We start from the raw sequence: 18,801 nt of genomic DNA on the forward strand, positions 1-18,801 counted from the left end.
GGGAGGGCACAAAAAGAGGAAGACAGACTGAACAAATATGGCCAAGATGATGGCACTGCCTACCCCATTCTGGCTAGGTGGGGTGCATGTGGCCCCTGCTTTCTTAGCAGCAGGCTTGGCTCCCAGACCCGGGTGAATTAAGGGGTTCAAGAGCCCCTAAAAGCATAAAATATTGTGTGTGTATGTGTATTTTGGGGGAAAGGGGGTCTAAGGTGTTTTCATATCCAAAGGGCTTGTGAACTGGAGCAGCTCCTGTACTGGACCTCTGCCAACAAAAGCCTGGCTGGTTCTCGAATGGAACAGGACTTCCTGGCCATTACTCACTGCAAGATGGGGAAATGGGAAGGAAGAATGGTTCTGGGGGTAGTAGAGAGAAGGACCTGAGGAAACAGAGTCCTCCAATAAACTGAAAATTCAGGGACGAAAGTGCTTAACAGACCCCTGGCTGGGTCAGACTAATAGTAGGGTTCCAATATGTGGCTAGAGACATATGACTCCTTAGCTATAACTCGTTAACTCTTACGGGGCCTCAGCGTTGGGATGCTCATTCTAGGTACCACCGAGGGGGACAAATCCCTTCCTCGTGGCTTGGATGCAACCTTGCGTCCCACAGATAGGGTCTGCACATGGGAGATCTAACCACTAGAGGGAGTTAGAGTTCTGCAGGACGCCATACTGGAGGCCAAGTGGGAGGAACTTCAAGCTGTCCCCTGTGGGCCTCCCACTCTGCTTCTGCTAAGGTCCGGTCCTGGCTCCCTCTGCCATCCTGCTCAGCTCCAGGGCTAAAATAGGATTCTAGTTTTGTATAGGCATGGCCCATTTCTTTTCTTGCCCTCCTTCCTGGGTCCCTGACACCTCAGCCATTTTCAATTCAAAGAGCTTCATGCCCCCTTTCCATTTCTGTGCCTTTTAATTTCAGTGTGGGCATCTCATCTTTCCCTTTTCTCCTGTCTCCTGGCGACCCTTTATGCCTCCCTTGGGGTTTCCTGTACTTTTCTCTGTGCCTCTCAGTTTTCTCTGGGGTCCCTGATACCTATCTTACCTTAGTAACTCCCAGACTGACCAGGACTATTCTAGTTTGAGCCTAGTTCCTAGCCTCTGTCCTTTCTTTCATCCCTCCTCACCAGGTCGCCTTCTCTGACAGTCTGGCCCCCCCATCCCCAAAGTACTGGGGTTGGATTGGGTTACAGCTAGCTCTGCCTGGGCCTTCCAGGCCCTTCTCTCCACTTTCCCTTTGTGCCGTTGCCTGGAGACCAATGGGTTGTGGGGGGCTGAGCCAGAGAGGGAGCTGGGGTGAGGGATGGCGGGGGCTGTGCGCGGGCGCGCGCGCGCTCGTGTGTGTGTGTGTGTGTGTGTGTGTGTGTGTGTGTGTGTGTGTGTGAGAGAGAGAGAGAGATGTCCCCTGCAGCTGGACTATAAGCCTCAGGTAGGGGAGGAATGGGAGAGGGTAGACACTGGTTTCTTTTGTGACTCTCACCATCCCCTATCCCCACATATGCCTAAATTTTTCTTTTAGTCTCCATTGTAGCCCGTTCCTTAGTGATTAAAAAACACGGGAGAAGAGCTCAGCCTGGAAGGGATTTGGAAGGGGCTTGAGCCAAGGCCCAGTGGGAGTCTGAACTGAGTGGTGCAGAAAGAGAGGAAATGCAATGGGGAGAGAGGGCGAGGGGGAAAGGGGGAGCCCTGGAACAAAGCTGGGGGTGGGGAGGAGCAGGAGCTACCCTAGAGCAAGAGGGAGTGGGGCGCACCGGGAGACAGGGAGCTGGCCTGGTCTCAGGGAGGCCCTGGGAGGGGCTGGGAAGGTGTGCATGGAGTGGTGAGTGCCAACCAATTCAAGGGACTTCAGAGTGATGACTCATTCCCAGGCCAAGGAAGTGTTCCTGTTCCTGCGCCCAGTTCCCCAGTGCTCTGGAATCTTGCTTAGAGCTTTTGAGTATTCCCAGAACTTTGTTGAATCTGGCCCAAGGAATTGAGACAAAATCTACTGAGCTGCTCCAGAGCCAACCTCCTTCCTTCCCTGAAGGCAGGTGGGATCTTGTCAGTTCAGGGACCACCCTTCGCCTCCAGCAAGACTGGTCCCACAAGTACCCGGCCCCCACCCCAAATATGGAGCGCTACTGAGGGCTCCCAATCCACACTCCAGCTCCAGGTCTTCCGGTTTGCCAGCCTGCCTCCCTCCCATTCTCTGGCCTTCCCAATTTCTGCTGCCAAAAATCACCCTGTGTCCTTTGTCCTGAGAGATGTTGCTGCTTGGTGGAGGGCCAGGAGGGAGCCCAGGAGAAGGAACTGGTGGTGGGCTAGCCGAGGTGCTGGCTTCATGGCTGGTGGCAGACTGACTGCCAGAGGCTACCTGGAGAGCAGGGGAGGGAGAGGGAAGGGTTGGGAGGAGCCTGCAGTCTGTGGTGGGGACTGTCTACACCTTAGAACAGGTGGGATTGAGGAACAAGGATACCTAGGGATTTGGGTCCACATTAAGCCCAATCTTCACCCGACTGCTTCCCTGTGACCCAGGGGATCTTCAGTGATGACTTTCAACAGATTTGAGAAGGAAAATGGAGATGTCACTAGATGGAAGGCCTGAGGATGGTGTCTCACTCCTCCAAGCTGTATCCCTTACCTATCTACCCATGGGCTTGCCAGCAACCCCCCCACCCCACCAAATCTGTCATTTCCTTTAACTGCCCTCCTTTCCCATCTCCATTTTCTTTTTCTTTGTTTTTCTTTTTTTTTTTTTTTTGAAACGGAGTCTCGCTCTGTCGCCCAGGCTGGACTGCAGTGGTGCGATCTCTGCTCGCTGAAACCTTTGCCTCCTAGGTTCAAGGATTCTCCTGCCTCAGCCTCCCGAGTAGCTGGGATTACAGGCATGCGCCACCACACCCGGCTAATTTTTGTATTTTTAGTAGAGACGGGATTTCGCCATGTTGGCCAGGCTAGTCTTGAACTCCTGACAAGTGACCCACCCGCCTCAGCCTCCCAAAGTGCTGAGATTACAGGCGTGAGCCCCCGCGCAGGCCCCATCTCCATTTTATTTTCCCATCCATGATCTTTCCTCTTCCATACTGCCGCCAAAGGCCTTGTTCAGCTTACATTTCCTTCCAATCTTCTTATCCCCCTCTTCCCCGTTCTGCTTGCCCAAGTAAATCCTCCTGGGCTCCACTGGGAGCCCCCACCCCCAGGATCCAGCCAGCCCCGTGTCTCCCACCCTCCTTTCCCATCCAGAGCCCTCCTTTCTCACCCAGAACCCATTTTCTCTAGAATTGGCACCTGGGTCCACCTCCTTCATCCCTTCTTAAGGTTCTTCACGTTCCCTCCTCTCTCCTCACTGACGTTTCCTCTGGACTTCTCTCTCCAGCTCTCCTTCACCCCCCCACCCCCAATTATTATATTTCTGACTCTTTTCCCAACACGAATCACCCCCAAAAGCTTTGCTGTCTTCCAGAAGCCCCATCTTCTTATATATGTCATCATTTCAATTTTTCTCCCTCCTTATGACCCCAAACTTCCATCCCATTCTCTCTGATAATAGACCCCAAACCCATCTGGCTCCATCTCTGCCACAGACCCCTCACCCCAAGCTTCTCTCACTTCTCACCAGGCACCCACAAAGCCCCCAGGCAGCTCCATCTTTCCAATCCAATCCCATTATCCCAATCTCTACCCCAGGATCCCCCAAACTCCTCCCACTTCACCTCTGCCACAGACCCGGTCGCCCCCAAACTTCAGCCTCCCCTCATCTGCCCTCACCACTCACAGCCCCTCCTACCTAGCCCTCTCCCGCGCCGGGCCCGCGGGCTCCCCACATTCCGCCACCGCGAGCCCTCCCCGCGCCCCGGCCCCCTCGGCCTCGGCCTCGGCCAACTCGCGCGGCGCCTCCCCCTCTCCGGCTCCCCCTCTCTCCCCCCTCGCGGCTTGCCTCGCGCTCCCTCCCTCGCGTCTCCCTCCTGGCCCCTCTCTCCTCCGTTCCTCCGCGCTCCCTCCTTCTCCCTCTTCCTCCCTTCTCCCATCCCCCTCTCCCAGGCTCCCTCCCTTCGCCGTCCGCTTTCCTGTGCGAGTCGCTGGACGCACCGCCCAGCCCGTCCGCAGCCCCGTGCCGGGTCGGGGCCTCGGGCCGGGCCATTTCGGAGGGACCGCGGCCTCGGGGAGGGGCTAGGAGGGGGCGAGGGAGCCGGCCGCCGGGGAAGGGGCGGGGGCCGTGGGCGAGGCGGCCGAGGGGCCCGGGATCGCGCGGGTGCGGGCTGCGCTAGGCGGGCGCGGGCGGCGGGTCGGAGCCGCGCCGAGGGCCGGGCGGGCCGCGGGGCCGGGCGGCGCGGCGGGGGCGGGCGGCGCGGCCCGGGGCATTCCGGGCGGCCAGAGGGAGGCGGCGAGCCCGGGGAGGTGGGGAGCAGAGCGGGGATCGGGGTTTGCTCCGGGGGCCGGCGGGCGATTGGGGCCAGGCGGGGAAAAGGGGGGATGGGGGCCGCCCTCCGGGGGGGTCGGGGCCGCCGCCGCCGTCGTCGCGGCGGCGACTGAGGCCGAGAAGAGGAGAGGGGGGCGGGGGAGCTGCCGCCGCCGCCCCCCAGAGGCGCCGGAGCCCGGAATCCCGCTCGCAGCCAGCCAGCCGTCCCGAGCTACCAGCAGGTAAGGTCTGCGGCCGCCTGGGCCCCGGGCCCGCGGGATTCTGTCCCGCCCGGGTTCCGGCCTGCGGCTCCCCACCCCCACCCCTCCCAGTTCCCCCTCCTGCCGCCGCCGCCTCCATTTGTTATTTTCCCAATCCCGTCCCCCCACTGCGGGCTTTGCCTGGCCTGAGGCCGGGGGCTCAGGGGGTGGGGCCCGCCGAGGAGGGTCGGGGGCCAGGGCTTCGGGAGGATCGGGAAGGTGGGGAAGGAGGGAGGGTCTCCGGAGGAAGGCTGTGGGGCCAGAGGGTAGCCGGGACCCGCGGACCCAAAAGAGGAGGAACATCGAGGCGGGGGTTGGCGGAGGAAAACGGGGGATGCTCTGAGTGGGGTTCGGGGCGAAGGCAGAAGGGATAGGAGAGATGGCAGCGAGGTGGGGCATGAAGGCTCCAGGAAAAAGCTCCAAAGGCCCAGAACACGGGTTCCGGAGCCTGGGGTTGGGGGCGTTAGGAATGGACGGGAAGTGGGAAACGGGAAAGGGGTGTGGTAGGTGGAAAGAGGGACTGTGGCTGATGAACCTCGGGGAAACGGAGGCTTGGGCAAAAAGAGGTCCATCTTTGAGAAGAGCCGGAGGTTTTCCAGCGTGGAAGTGGGAAGGCCATGTCTTTGTGACGGTTTTCATTCCCCTACTCCAGGTCACCTCTGACCCTGTTTTCCCCATCCCAGACATAGTTACTTCTTGGAGAGGACACTGGGGCCCAGTAGTGTGGGTTATCCCAAAACTAATGAGGAGGAAAACAGGAACACAGAAGGGGGAGTTGGGAAGAAAGGGGTTCTGGGAGGATGGAAATGAGATAATTGAGCAACCTTACAGGCACTCCAAGCAAGTTGCGACCTCCACCCTCCACCCTCCAATTTCCGGAGCGTCCGCTGCCCCTGGAGCTGTGATCTATATAGGGAGGCCTTAGTTACTGCTTTGAGCTCAAAGATCTCCCTTTGTGCATGGGCTTATTTCGACTAGGGTAGGTACCTTTAAGCTCCCTTCCCTGAGGTGCTATAGGAGAGTAGGAGTTGCTTTGGCAACTGGGAGGGGGCAGGGGTGGCTTCCAGATGGACTCCTGGGATGGTCTCTTGGGGGCACCTTTTGCCACTGTGTCGCTATGGTAGTGATCCAGTGGGATGTCCAATTGGTAGGCGGGGGGCTTCGAATCTTCATTGGACGTCGGCCTGCGGCTATGTCCTTGGGACTCTGGGCTGGGTTCTGGAGGATGTTTCTGGATCTGTTGGTGGATGGGAGTTTCCCCACGGCGGCGTGTACCCTTTCATGTTGCAGTCTGTTTGAACAGGTAGATATGTTCCTTGCAGATCATAGGTGTTTCTCCAAGTCTCTCCACCTAGGCATGATGGGAGGATGAAAATGCTCCTGTTCAGATTTCACCATCTTTTGGCAGTTGGTTCTGACCTCTACCTCCCTTATTATGTTATTTTTTGTAGAGTTGTTTTTTTGCTTCTTTGCACTTTCTTTCATTTTCTAAAACGAATTCCTCTTTGAGCCTCCCTTCTTGAATAACTTACCCTTTTCCTCCTTCCCTCAACTAACCTTTGGCCTTCTTCCCTGACCTTGTAGAAATGGCTGGGCTCCCAGGCCCATCCCAGGTGAGGGTGGCCCAGGACAGAGGGCTGCATGAAGCAGCCTCATGCAGGGGAAATACTATAGAATAGGAGCCAGGAGACCTGTGTCTCTCGACCTGGCTGTGCCTCTGTGACCTTGGGCAAGTCACTTCTCTTGGAGTGTCCGACTTCATTGTTAAGATGAAGGGGCCATAGATGAGATGATCTCTGAGACCTTCCTGAAGGTCCTGGATTCTCAGAAGGCTTAGGCCAGTGCATTGTTATCCGCTGGTCTGGGCTGCATTGTTATCTAGGAGTCACTTTGGACTGGTTAGTCTGGCAGGTCCAGAATGATGTTGGGGGCTGGGCCAATGATCCTGAAATTTAGCCTGTGAGCCCCTCCCAGGGAGCTTGTGACTCCACTGTATTCCTTCTGACATCCCATATGTCTCTTAATTTCTTTTCCTGGTCTTACTTAGGGGCTCTTTTTCTATTTCTCACTTTCCTCCCAACCCAGTCTGGTCTTAATCATTTTTTTAAAGTAAGGTAACGAAGGTGAATGTGCTTAGTGTGTGGCCAGATACAGAGTAGGTGCTCTGTAATATTAGTTACAATTATTGTCTGCTAGGAGTGTAGGCTGGTGCTAAAACATGACCCAGGTCTAGAAACACACACAATCCAACCCTAACTCCTTCCCTCCTCTGCCACTCCTTATCCCCAGGATTACTTGTTCTTTTATGACTGCTTTTCTCCTTCAAAGCTACTCATTGCTAGTTTTATCAGATTTCAGGTGATCAAAAAAGAAGGGCATACTATGATTGCTGTGTTCCTCAGGTACATTCCTGTGTTTCTCTGACCTTTTGAATCCCCTAACCTAACTGACTTGGTGAACAGGTTCTGTGATGGGGAAGGGAGATGGACACCCTTCTCTAGGAGGGCTGGCAAAGATACACCAGTCACAAATAGTCATCTTTGTTGTGCTTTTTGTTTAAGATTCCTCTTTTGCTATGGTGGGTGTTGTTCTTTGGATTTTTTTTTTCTTTCTTTTCTTTTTTTTTTTTTTTTTTTGGTTGATAGTATTTTAAAACCAGTCTACACAACAACTAAAAAATGTGGGAAAATAGCTGTAGTTGAAAAAAAAAATAATAATAAAGGCCAGGCGCGGTGGCTCACGCCTGTAATCCCAGCACTTTAGGAGGCCGAGGCGGGTGGATCACCTGAGGGTCAGGAGTTCGAGACCAGCCTGGCCAACATAGTGAAACCCTGTCTCTACTAAAAATACAAAAATTAGCCAGGCATGGTGGTGGGCGCTTGTAATCCCAGCTACTTGGGAAGCTGAGGCAGGAGAATCGCTTGAATCTGGGAGGCGGAGGTAGCAGTGAGCTGAGATCATGCCATTGCACTCCAGCCTGGGGAAGAACAGCGAAAATCTACTTAAAAAAAAAACAACAACTAGTTGGCCGGGCACAGTGGCTCACGCCTGTAATCTCAGCACGTTGGAAGGCCAAGGCAGACAGATCACCTGAGGTCAGGAGTTCGAGACTACTCTGACCAACATGGTGAAACCCTGTCTCTACTAAAAGTACAAAAAAATTAGCAGGGTGTGGTGGCACAGCCTGTAATCCCAGCTACTTAGGAGGCTGAGGCAGGAGAACTGCTTGAACCCAGGAGGTGGAGGTTGCAGTGAGTGAGATCACGCCACTCCATTCCGGCCTGGGCAACAAGAGTGAAACTCTGTCTCAAAAAAAAAAAAAAAAAAAAGACTAGTCTACTGGGCAGAACATCAGTTGAAAGTTCAGAAGACAGGCTCTGTCCCAGCAATTTTGTGATTCTAAGTAAATTGTGAAGTTTCCTGGAAAGGTTAAACTCACCCCTTACTGCCTGCATCAGTATGGTTCCATGGAGCTGAGTGAGAATTACTGTGTTCCTTGGGAAAAATACACTACAGAATATGGACATGCCGTTTACCTAGCAGGCCACCAACTCAGAATAGAATAGACGGGTAAGCTTAGTCTATTCCCACTGGAGCTGGCAGCACTTAATTCAGGAATAAAGACGTACTGAAGTTAGTGGGTTTAAAGGTCAATCACAAGAAAAGTGCACACACGTATATATACGACATCAGTGGAAAGGAAGAAAAAATAAAATACCATTTTTGCTCTCAGAAGATCTTACAATCAGTAATTTGGAGGGACTTGACACTTAGCAAGAAATACGAACAAGCGCAAATGAATATAGCTGGCTATAGGGATTTGGATAAAGATAGATACCTGCCTACTTACTGATAGACAGATATGGATGGACTGGCTTGAGGAGCTGTGTAACCCTGTCTATACCAAGTAGGAGGACAGGCTTCAAAATTGGTAAATCTGTATTGTTTGCTCACGGATATTTTGAGTCTTTAATCATTCATGTGAAAACCCTGACTTTTCCTCTAGCCTTAGGGAGCTCAAGTACTAGAGAATGAGTCCTTTATGAGGCTCTCAAAAGTGAAGTTCTACAATTTGGGGCTACCTAGGTTTAGTCTTGGGATTGGTAGGGCTGTGTTCCTTTGTATTATAGAATGGGACATTCTTCTTCTACCTACTCTGATGTGAGAAAAGATTCTTTTCATATCTCTGTGACTGATCTAGGCCTTCTGAGAATTCTCCCCACCAACTTCTGAGGAGAATATAGCAAAGTATAGAAGAAAGAGCATGGGCTTTGAAGTCACAGACGTGGGTTTGATTCTGGCTCTGTCACTGGTTCCTCACTGTGTGAGGTTGAGCTAGTCACAATCACCATCTTTGAGCCTCAGTTCCCTCACCTATATAATGAAGGTAATAATGCTTACCATTCAGGGTTGGTTGTAAATATTAAATGAAATCATGTGTGTGAAGGGCTTGATATAAAGAAGGTACTCAATAAATTAATACTTGAACGTCATTTTTTTTTTGAGACAGAGTTTCACTCTGTCACCCAGGCTGGAGTGCAGTGGCATGATCTCGGCTCACTGCAACCTCTGCTTCCCAGGTTCAAGTGATTTGCTTGCCTCAGCCTCCTGAGTAGCTGGGATTACAGGCACGCGCCACCACGCCTGGCTGGGTTTCACCATGTTGGCCAGGCTGGTCTTGAACTCCTGACCTTGCGATCCGTCCACCTCGGCCTCCCAAAGGGCTGGGATTATAGGCGTGAACCACCATGCCCCGCTCCATTTCTTTATGTTCCTTTGCAAGGCTCCGTGGAATGTGTGCGTTCACAAATATCCTTTAGGGATCATGAAGGGTCAAACTGTGTGATCTCCTGGATTGGAGCTTGTAGGTACATCTGAATTTTCTGCCCTCTACAGAGGTGAAAGAGATTATACTTTAAGCAGAATCTCCCTGCCTTTTAGATAGCTAAGGTGGCCCATGGGGCAAGCCAGCAATGTCTTGTGGTATCTGTACCTCTTGGCTTAAAGGCTTAGGGTTGGGCCGCTTGCTCAGTTCTCTGACAAGCGTAATAGTATTCCTTTGTGACTCTATTCTCCCAGTGGGAGACTCTGATGGTTTCCTTCTAACAGGTTTCACTGAAAACAGATCCTGCAAAAGTTCCAGGTGCCTATACTGGAAACTTGGAGATCCTGCTTCCCAGACCACAGCTGTGGGGAACTTGGGGTGGAGCAGAGAAGTTTCTGTATTCAGCTGCCCAGGCAGAGGAGAATGGGGTCTCCACAGCCTGAAGAATGAAGACACGACAGAATAAAGACTCGGTGAGTTAAAATGAGAGATGTGAAAGATGAGGGGCGGGGCAGGCAAGCTAGGAGGAAGGGTCTAGAGAAGAACAAATAATGTGCACCATAAAGTTAGCTGCAGTGTAAAGAACAGTGTTACCTACCTCCTTCCTCCTCCTGCAGATGTCAATGAGGAGTGGACGGAAGAAAGAGGCCCCTGGGCCCCGGGAAGAACTGAGATCGAGGGGCCGGGCCTCCCCTGGAGGGGTCAGCACGTCCAGCAGTGATGGCAAAGCTGAGAAGTCCAGGCAGACAGCCAAGGTATTCTGTCCTCAGGTCCTCCCACAGGATGCCCAGGCACTGGGGCTGAGGGGGTGTGTGTGTTGTCGGGGGAACTTCCTGTTTGGCAGAGGGTAACGGTGAAGCTTGGGAGGTAGGGAAAAGACAGGAATTTTCTTTCTCTCTAACAGAAGGCCAGAGTAGAGGAAGCCTCCACCCCAAAGGTCAACAAGCAGGGTCGGAGTGAGGAGATCTCAGAGAGTGAAAGTGAGGAGACCAATGCACCAAAAAAGACCAAAACTGAGGTGGGAGACCCTTGTCGCCATCCTGACCCATCTTGTGATCATTCTTTTCTCAGATTTCCTTATGCTCACTATTCTTAGCTGGATCTCTCCTGGGACATAAGAGAAAGGCCAGATCATAGTGCTTATGAGAGCAGTTGTCTCTAATATGCCAGAGAGTGTCTTAGAACTTTGACAGACCACCAGATGACCTGGCAGGGCCAAAGGGGACCAGAAGAGTTGGGGGATTCTAGTCTCTGGGTGAGAAGTCTTAGTGGGAGGAACAAATAAATCTTAAGGAAAATGCAGAAGTGGTCTTTCTTTTTTATTGTTTTTTTTGGTTTGTTTTTGAGACAGAGTTTCGTTCTGTCACCCAGGCTGGAGTACAGTGGCACAATCTCAGCTCATTGCAACCTCCGCCTCCTGGGTTGAAGCAGTTGTGCCTCAGCCTCCCGAGTAGCTGGGATTATAGGCATGAGCCACCACGCCCGGCTAATTTTTGTACTTTTAGTAGAGATAGGGTTTCACCATGTTGGCCAGGCTGGTTTGGAACTCCTGGCCTCAAGTGATCCTCCTGCTTCAGCCTCCCAAAGTGCTGGGATTACAGGTGTGAGCCTCTGTGCCCGGCCAGAAGTGGTCTAAGAACCAAGGGCTTGGGGGATGGAGGATGGTCAAAGTGGTGGTTATGAGATGGTGGAAGACAGGGATTTGGAGTCAGCTGTGGGTAAAGACAAGGTGCTTGAGATGGATCCTTGAGGAAGGAATAGGGTTTTATAGGAGGGAAACAAGACTGGCTGCTAAGGAGCAGCCAAGAATGTGGGGAAAGTGGGAAATCCCCAGATGGCAAGAGGTACTCACCACATCACAGTACAACAGTGTGCTGTGAGGGGAAATGATTTTATGCAAGACAGGCCCTAAATCTCAGGGAAGCAGGAAAGGAAAAGAGAAAAAATGAGGCTTCCCTTTTCTACAGCAGGAACTCCCTCGGCCACAGTCTCCCTCTGATCTGGATAGCTTGGATGGGCGGAGCCTTAATGATGATGGCAGCAGCGACCCTAGGGATATTGACCAGGACAACCGAAGCACGTCCCCCAGCATCTACAGCCCTGGAAGTGTGGAGAATGACTCCGACTCATCTTCTGGCCTGTCCCAGGGCCCAGCCCGCCCCTACCACCCACCTCCACTCTTTCCTCCTTCCCCTCCACCGCCAGACAGCACCCCTCGACAGCCAGAGGCTAGCTTTGAACCCCATCCTTCTGTGACACCCACTGGATATCATGCTCCCATGGAGCCCCCCACATCTCGAATGTTCCAGGCTCCTCCTGGGGCCCCTCCCCCTCACCCACAGCTCTATCCTGGGGGCGCTGGTGGAGGAGTTTTGTCTGGACCCCCAATGGGTCCCAAGGGGGGAGGGGCTGCCTCATCAGTGGGGGGCCCTAATGGGGGTAAGCAGCACCCCCCACCCACTACTCCCATTTCAGTATCAAGCTCTGGGGCTAGCGGTGCTCCCCCAGCTAAGCCACCTAACACTCCGGTGGGTGGTGGGAACCTGCCTTCTGCTCCACCACCAGCCAACTTCCCCCATGTGACCCCGAACCTGCCTCCCCCACCTGCCCTGAGACCCCTCAACAATGCCTCAGCCTCTCCCCCTGGCCTGGGGGCCCAACCACTACCTGGGCATCTGCCCTCTCCCCATGCCATGGGGCAGGGTATGGGTGGACTTCCTCCTGGCCCAGAGAAGGGCCCGACTCTGGCTCCTTCACCCCACTCTCTGCCTCCTGCTTCCTCTTCTGCCCCAGCACCCCCCATGAGGTTTCCTTATTCATCCTCTAGTAGTAGCTCTGCAGCAGCCTCCTCTTCCAGTTCTTCCTCCTCTTCCTCTGCCTCCCCCTACCCAGCTTCCCAGGCATTGCCCAGTTACCCCCACTCTTTCCCTCCCCCAACAAGCCTCTCTGTCTCCAATCAGCCCCCCAAGTATACTCAGCCTTCTCTCCCATCCCAGGCTGTGTGGAGCCAGGGTCCCCCACCACCTCCTCCCTATGGCCGCCTCTTAGCCAACAGCAATGCCCATCCAGGCCCCTTCCCGCCATCTACTGGGGCCCAGTCCACTGCCCACCCACCAGCCTCAACACATCACCATCACCACCAGCAACAGCAGCAGCAGCAGCAGCAGCAGCATCACGGAAGCTCTGGGCCCCCTCCTGGAGCATTTCCCCACCCCCTGGAGGGCGGCAGCTCCCACCACGCACACCCTTATGCCATGTCTCCCTCCCTGGGGTCTCTGAGGCCCTACCCACCAGGGCCAACACACCTGCCCCCACCTCACAGCCAGGTGTCCTACAGCCAAGCAGGCCCCAATGGCCCTCCAGTCTCTTCCTCTTCCAACTCTTCCTCTTCCACTTCTCAAGCGTCCTTCCCATGTTCACACCCCTCCCCCTCCCAGGGACCTCAGGGGACGCCCTACCCTTTCCCACCGGTGCCTACGGTCACCACCTCTTCGGCTACCCTTTCCACGGTCATTGCCACCGTGGCTTCCTCGCCAGCAGGCTACAAAACGGCCTCCCCACCTGGGCCCCCACCGTACGGAAAGAGAGCCCCGTCCCCGGGGGCCTACAAGGCAGCCACCCCACCCGGATACAAGCCCGGGTCTCCTCCCAACTTCCGAACGGGGACCCCACCGGGCTATAGAGGAACCTCGCCACCTGCAGGCCCAGGGACCTTCAAGCCGGGCTCGCCCACCGTGGGACCTGGGCCCCTGCCACCTGCGGGGCCCTCAGGCCTGCCATCTCTGCCACCACCACCCGCGGCCCCTGCCTCAGGGCCGCCCCTGAGCGCCACGCAGATCAAGCAGGAGCCGGCTGAGGAGTATGAGACCCCCGAGAGCCCAGTTCCGCCAGCCCGCAGCCCCTCGCCCCCTCCCAAGGTGGTAGATGTGCCCAGCCATGCCAGTCAGTCTGCCAGGTGAGCGGCCAGGTGGGGCGGAGGTGGGCCTGGAAGGGGGACGACAAGGCGGCGACGGAGAGGGAGTAGCAGGGAGGGGCCCTGCGCTGGTGTAGTGTTTTAGAAAAGCACGCCCCTCTCCTCCGTCCATGCCTAGCGGCCAGTGAGGCCAGCAGCAGCTCAGCCTGCAGGGGTGGTTTTTAGGCGGGGGCTACAAGCACTCGCCGGGGTCGCGGCTCCGCGGGCTCCATCCGGCATCTCGCACCGGCTGAGCGCGTGCTGCTTCCACGCCTGGCAGGTTCAACAAACACCTGGATCGCGGCTTCAACTCGTGCGCGCGCAGCGACCTGTACTTCGTGCCACTGGAGGGCTCCAAATTGGCCAAGAAGCGGGCCGACCTGGTGGAGAAGGTGCGGCGCGAGGCGGAGCAGCGCGCGCGCGAAGAAAAGGAGCGGGAGCGCGAGCGGGAACGCGAGAAGGAGCGCGAGCGCGAGAAGGAGCGCGAGCTTGAACGCAGCGTGGTGAGTGCGTCACTGCCTGCGCCACCGCCTTCTTTGCCTCCTTCTCTCTTAGCCGCGCTGCGGGGCTGGGGCTGGGGCTGGCCTTGGGGCTGGGCTTGGGGCTGGGGCTGGGGCTGGGGCTGGGGCTGGGGCTGGGGCTTGTGCTAGGTGGGCGGGCGAATCAAGTCGCCACCTGTCGGAGGGGAGGTACCACTGCAGCCCAGGAAATGGAGCCGAAAAGGATTTCAGCGACAGCAGTCTGCATTCCTGGGTTGGGAGAAGGCCTGCTCAGATGGGACTACCTGTGGATCCCAAGAAGGGCAGATATTCGGGGGGGGGGGGTCGCAGTTAAGTTCCAGGTGGGCAGAGTTTCAGTGAGGTGAGGCATTTTGGCATTCAGCTGTGGAAACAAATGGGCAGCTTGAAACCAGCCACCTCTTAACTGCCGCTTTGACTCCACTTTTCCCTGTACCCCACAGAAGTTGGCTCAGGAGGGCCGTGCTCCGGTGGAATGCCCATCTCTGGGCCCAGTGCCCCATCGCCCTCCATTTGAACCGGGCAGTGCGGTGGCTACAGTGCCCCCCTACCTGGGTCCTGACACTCCAGCCTTGCGCACTCTCAGTGAATATGCCCGGCCTCATGTCATGTCTCCTGGCAATCGCAACCATCCATTCTACGTGCCCCTGGGGGCAGTGGACCCGGGGCTCCTGGGTTACAATGTCCCGGCCCTGTACAGCAGTGATCCTGCTGCCCGGGAGAGGGAACGGGAAGCCCGTGAACGAGACCTCCGTGACCGCCTCAAGCCTGGCTTCGAGGTGAAGCCTAGTGAGCTGGAACCCCTACATGGGGTCCCTGGGCCGGGCTTGGATCCCTTTCCCCGACATGGGGGCCTGGCTCTGCAGCCTGGCCCACCTGGCCTGCACCCTTTCCCCTTTCATCCGAGCCTGGGGCCCCTGGATCGAGAACGTCTAGCACTGGCAGCTGGGCCAGCCCTGCGGCCTGACATGTCCTATGCTGAGCGGCTGGCAGCTGAGAGGCAGCACGCAGAAAGGGTGGCGGCCCTGGGCAATGACCCGCTGGCCCGGCTGCAGATGCTCAATGTGACTCCCCATCACCACCAGCACTCCCACATCCACTCGCACCTGCACCTGCACCAGCAAGATGCTATCCATGCAGGTGAGACCCCCTCCTTCCTCTCCCTGGCCCTTTGGGGCCACCTTCCCCCATCATGACTGGGCTCTTTTGTTCTTCTGGCTGAGACTTTCCTCCCCTGGCCTGGCATGAACTTTTCCTGAGATTGCTGCCCTCAACTTTGCCTCCCTGACGTTCTCTCAGCCTTGTCTCCTCATGGCCTTGCCTGGCCACAGAGCCTGTATTCCCCACACCCCAGTCCTCTCCATAGTCTAGTATCCTACCCATGACAGGCCCAGGTGGGAGCCTTTGAAGGACACACCTTTCTATCCTCACAGCCCCATTCTCCCAAGCCCTTCACAAACATATCTTCTTATTTATTTTTTTGAGACATAGTCTCGCTCTGCCACCCAGCCTGGAGTGTAGTGGTGCAGTCACAGCTCACTGCAGCTTCAACTTCCTGGGCTCAAGTAATCCTCCTACCTCAGTCTCCAGAGTAGCTGGGATTATAGGCGTGTGTCACCATACCTGGCTAATTTTTGTAGTTTTGGTAGAGATGGGGTTTTGCCATATTGGCCAGGCTGGTCTCAAATTCCTGAGTTCAAAGCAGTCCACCCACCTTGGCCTCCCAAAGTCCTGAGATTACAGACGTGAGCCACCCTGCCCAATCCACAAACCTATTTTCTGATTTCTCTGGATTTAACTCTTATTTTTTGCCATTTTCTCCTTTTCTCACAGTGGGAGGTCTTTCATGTTCTTCCCCATCTCTAGATCTGTAACTTCCTAGAAGGGGCCCTGTAGCTTTGGGTTTGGGTGTCATAGGCAATAATGAGCTTTACTTACTATCCTTTCACCATTTTGTTTTTGAGACGGAGTCTCGCCCTGTCGCCAAGCTGGAGTGCAGTGGCGCGATCTCAGCTTACTGCAACCTCTGCCTCCCGGGTTCAAACGATTCTTCTGCCTCAGCAGGCACTGCCTGCCTGAGTTGCTGGGACTACAGGCGTGTGCCGCCAAATACAGCTAATTTTTGTATTTTTAATAGAGACGGGGTTTCACCATGTTGGCCAGGATAGTCTCGATCTCTTGACCTTGTGATCCGCCCACCTTGGCCTCCCAAAGTGCTGGGATTACAAGCGTGAGCCACTGCACCCGCTTGCTTTTTTTTTTTTTTTTTTTTTTTTTTTTTTTAATTTGAGACCAAGTCTCGCTCTTTTGCCCAAACCAGAGTGCAGTGGCGCGATCTCGGCTCAGTGCAGCTTCCACCTCCCAGGTTCAAGCGATTCTCCTGCCTCAGCCTCCTGAAGAGCTGGGACTAGGCATGTGCCACCATGCCTGGCTAATTTTTTTGTATTTTTAGTAGAGACAGGGTTTCACCATGTTGGCCAGGCTGGTCTTGAACTCCTGACCTCAGGTGATCCGCCTGCCTCAGCCTCCCAAAGTGCTGGGATTATAGGCTTGAGCCACCGCACCTGGCCTCTTCCTGTCTTATTTCCTAAACTTCTATCTTCCACCTCCTTCAAGCAGTCTACCTCTCCCTCTCCTTCCCCTCAGACCCTTCTGATGACTAATTTCCTGTCCTCTGTCATCCATATGTCCCTCCTCCAGTAGGGCTCAGCCTGTCCACCCCCCCACCCACAGGCCTCTAGTTCTTCCATTCTGCCTTTGTTCCACTTTGGAGCTCCTTGTGTTTGTCCAACTCAATTCCCAGCCTTGGATCCCTTCACCCAAATGCATGGTTTTCCCTAAACCTGCCTTCTGGTGACACCTTCCTCTTCTCTGCTTTCCAGCCTCTGCCTCAGTGCACCCTCTCATCGACCCCCTGGCCTCAGGGTCTCACCTTACTCGGATCCCCTACCCAGCTGGAACTCTCCCTAACCCCCTGCTTCCTCACCCTCTGCACGAGAACGAAGTTCTTCGTCACCAGCTCTTTGGTAAGGATGGAAGTTGGGGTAGGCAAGCTGTAATGAGAAAAGGGCAGAAAGGAGGTATTTAGGTGGGGGGATGGGCCTAGTTGGGCTTGAGGAGGAATGAGGAGATGCCTAGAGGAGCTGGGCATGGGAATAGGAGAGCTGAACCTCTGCCCAAGAGACGCACAAGTTTTAGTGTCAGCCTAAGAGGTTTGAATCCCAATTCCACTCTACCACTGGCAACTTACAGAACTGGCTGTGTTACCTAACTTTTTAGTTCATTACCTTTGTATGTAAAGGAGCTGGCTATCCCCTGGTCCAGAGCAGGTGCTTGTTATCCATTGGTCATGTGACCCTTGCCCTTCCTGCTCACAGCTGCCCCTTACCGGGACCTGCCGGCCTCCCTTTCTGCCCCAATGTCAGCAGCTCATCAGCTGCAGGCCATGCACGCACAGTCAGCTGAGCTGCAGCGCTTGGCGCTGGAACAGCAGCAGTGGCTGCATGCCCATCACCCGCTGCACAGTGTGCCGCTGCCTGCCCAGGAGGACTATTACAGGTACCCCAGGGTCCCCAGGGGGACATGGGCTCAGCGAGCCTGGGAGGGGCTGTGGGCATGGAACAGCTGGGCACTGTGCTCCTGGGGGGAGGGAACCCCTCCTCTCCCAACCCCTTTGGTAAGGGGGCAAGGTCAGGGTTGGTCTCAAGTCTCTTACCTCTCTGCTATGCACTGCCCCTTCCCTAGTCACCTGAAGAAGGAGAGCGACAAGCCACTGTAGAACCTGCGATCAAGAGAGCACCACGGCTCCTACATTGGACCTTGGAGCATCCCCACCCTCCCCCCACCCCACCCTTGGCCTGCCACCCAGAGCCAAGAGGGTGCTGCTCAGTTGCAGGGCCTCCGCAGCTGGACAGAGTGGGGGAGGGAGGGACAGACAGAAGGCCAAGGTCTGGTGTGGTGTGCAGAGGTGGGGAGGAGGCGAGGATGGGGACAGAAAGCGCACAGAATCTTGGACCAGGTCTCTCTTCCTTGTCCCCCCTGCTTTTCTTCTCCCCTATGCCCAAGCCCCGTGGCCGCCGCCCCTCCCCTGCCCCGTTGGTGTGATGATTTCATCTGTTAGATGTGGCTGTTTTGCGTAGCATCGTGTGCCACCCCTGCCCCTCCCTGATCCCTGTGTGCGCGCCCCCTTTGCAATGTATGCCCCTTGCCCCTTCCCCACATTAATAATTTATATATATAAATATCTATATGACGCTCTTAAAAAACATCCCAACCAAAACCAACCAAACAAAAACATCCTCACAACTCCCCAGGAACATGGCTGTGACTGTTCTTTGCGGGATATGGGGGTGAGGCTGGGTCTCAGTGCAGCCGTACTTAGAACTGCAGCCAGGCTCTGGCAGGGAAGCGGGAAGAGACCAGTCCTTCTTAAGGAACTGGGTGTAGGGGCTGGGAAGAATTGGCGAGGGGATCCCTGAAGAGCCCGGAGCATTGACTCAGCCCGAGGCGGTACCGGGGGTGCTAGTGCTCCCTCCTGTCCCAAGGCTGGGAAGTCAAAATACTGGAGGCCTGGGCCTGGGCTCTGTGGCTCATGCCTGTAATCCCAGCACGTTGGGAGGCTGAGGCGGGTGGATTGCTTGAGCCTAGGAGTTGGAAACCAGCTTGGGCAACATAGAGAAACCCCATCTTAAAAAACAATCCCCTGGGCGTTGTGGTGCACTTGTGGTCCTAGCTACTCAGGAGGCTGAGGTGAGAGGATCACTTGGGGGTCGAGGCTGCAGTGAGTCATGATCGCACCACTGCACTCTAGCCTGGGTGACAAAGCAAGGCCCTATCTCAAAACAAAAGAAACCCCAACCAACCAAACACTA

The 18,801-nt window shown here is 55.3% G+C and overlaps 1 protein-coding gene and 2 long non-coding RNA genes across 6 annotated transcripts; 1 reads left to right on the top strand and 2 right to left on the bottom strand.

Moving 5' to 3' along the window:
- The first annotated feature begins 4,421 nt into the window (after nt 1-4,421).
- ATN1 (atrophin 1) lies at nt 4,422-18,246 on the top strand. Of its 4 annotated transcripts, none has more exons than XM_077953454.1 (11): nt 4,467-4,617; nt 5,467-5,614; nt 9,745-9,933; nt 10,078-10,215; nt 10,365-10,478; nt 11,428-13,415; nt 13,693-13,915; nt 14,374-15,070; nt 16,813-16,956; nt 17,308-17,488; nt 17,675-18,246. In XM_077953454.1, the coding sequence occupies exons 3-11, from the start codon at nt 9,907-9,909 to the stop codon at nt 17,706-17,708; spliced, it is 3,546 nt and encodes a 1,181-aa protein (XP_077809580.1). In that variant the 5' UTR covers nt 4,467-4,617; nt 5,467-5,614; nt 9,745-9,906; the 3' UTR covers nt 17,709-18,246. The 4 variants fall into 4 exon arrangements, with proteins under 4 accessions (XP_015006426.1, XP_015006428.1, XP_077809580.1 ...); XM_077953455.1 differs by having other exon boundaries at nt 4,475-4,617; nt 11,431-13,415; XM_015150940.3 differs by lacking the exon at nt 5,467-5,614 and having other exon boundaries at nt 4,422-4,617.
- LOC114670773 (uncharacterized) lies at nt 5,871-10,197 on the bottom strand. Its single transcript, XR_003720502.2, has 2 exons — nt 10,059-10,197; nt 5,871-5,986 (listed from the first exon to the last, which is right to left on the bottom strand). It is a non-coding gene; the product is annotated as an uncharacterized LOC114670773 (long non-coding RNA).
- On the bottom strand, nt 16,183-17,748 carry LOC144332760 (uncharacterized). Its single transcript, XR_013400824.1, has 2 exons — nt 17,646-17,748; nt 16,183-16,983 (listed from the first exon to the last, which is right to left on the bottom strand). It is a non-coding gene; the product is annotated as an uncharacterized LOC144332760 (long non-coding RNA).
- Nucleotides 18,247-18,801: the final 555 nt, after the last annotated feature.

Source organism: Macaca mulatta, chromosome 11 (genome assembly GCF_049350105.2).
Source record: "Macaca mulatta isolate MMU2019108-1 chromosome 11, T2T-MMU8v2.0, whole genome shotgun sequence".
In the NCBI taxonomy this organism is placed as follows: Eukaryota; Metazoa; Chordata; class Mammalia; order Primates; family Cercopithecidae; genus Macaca; species Macaca mulatta.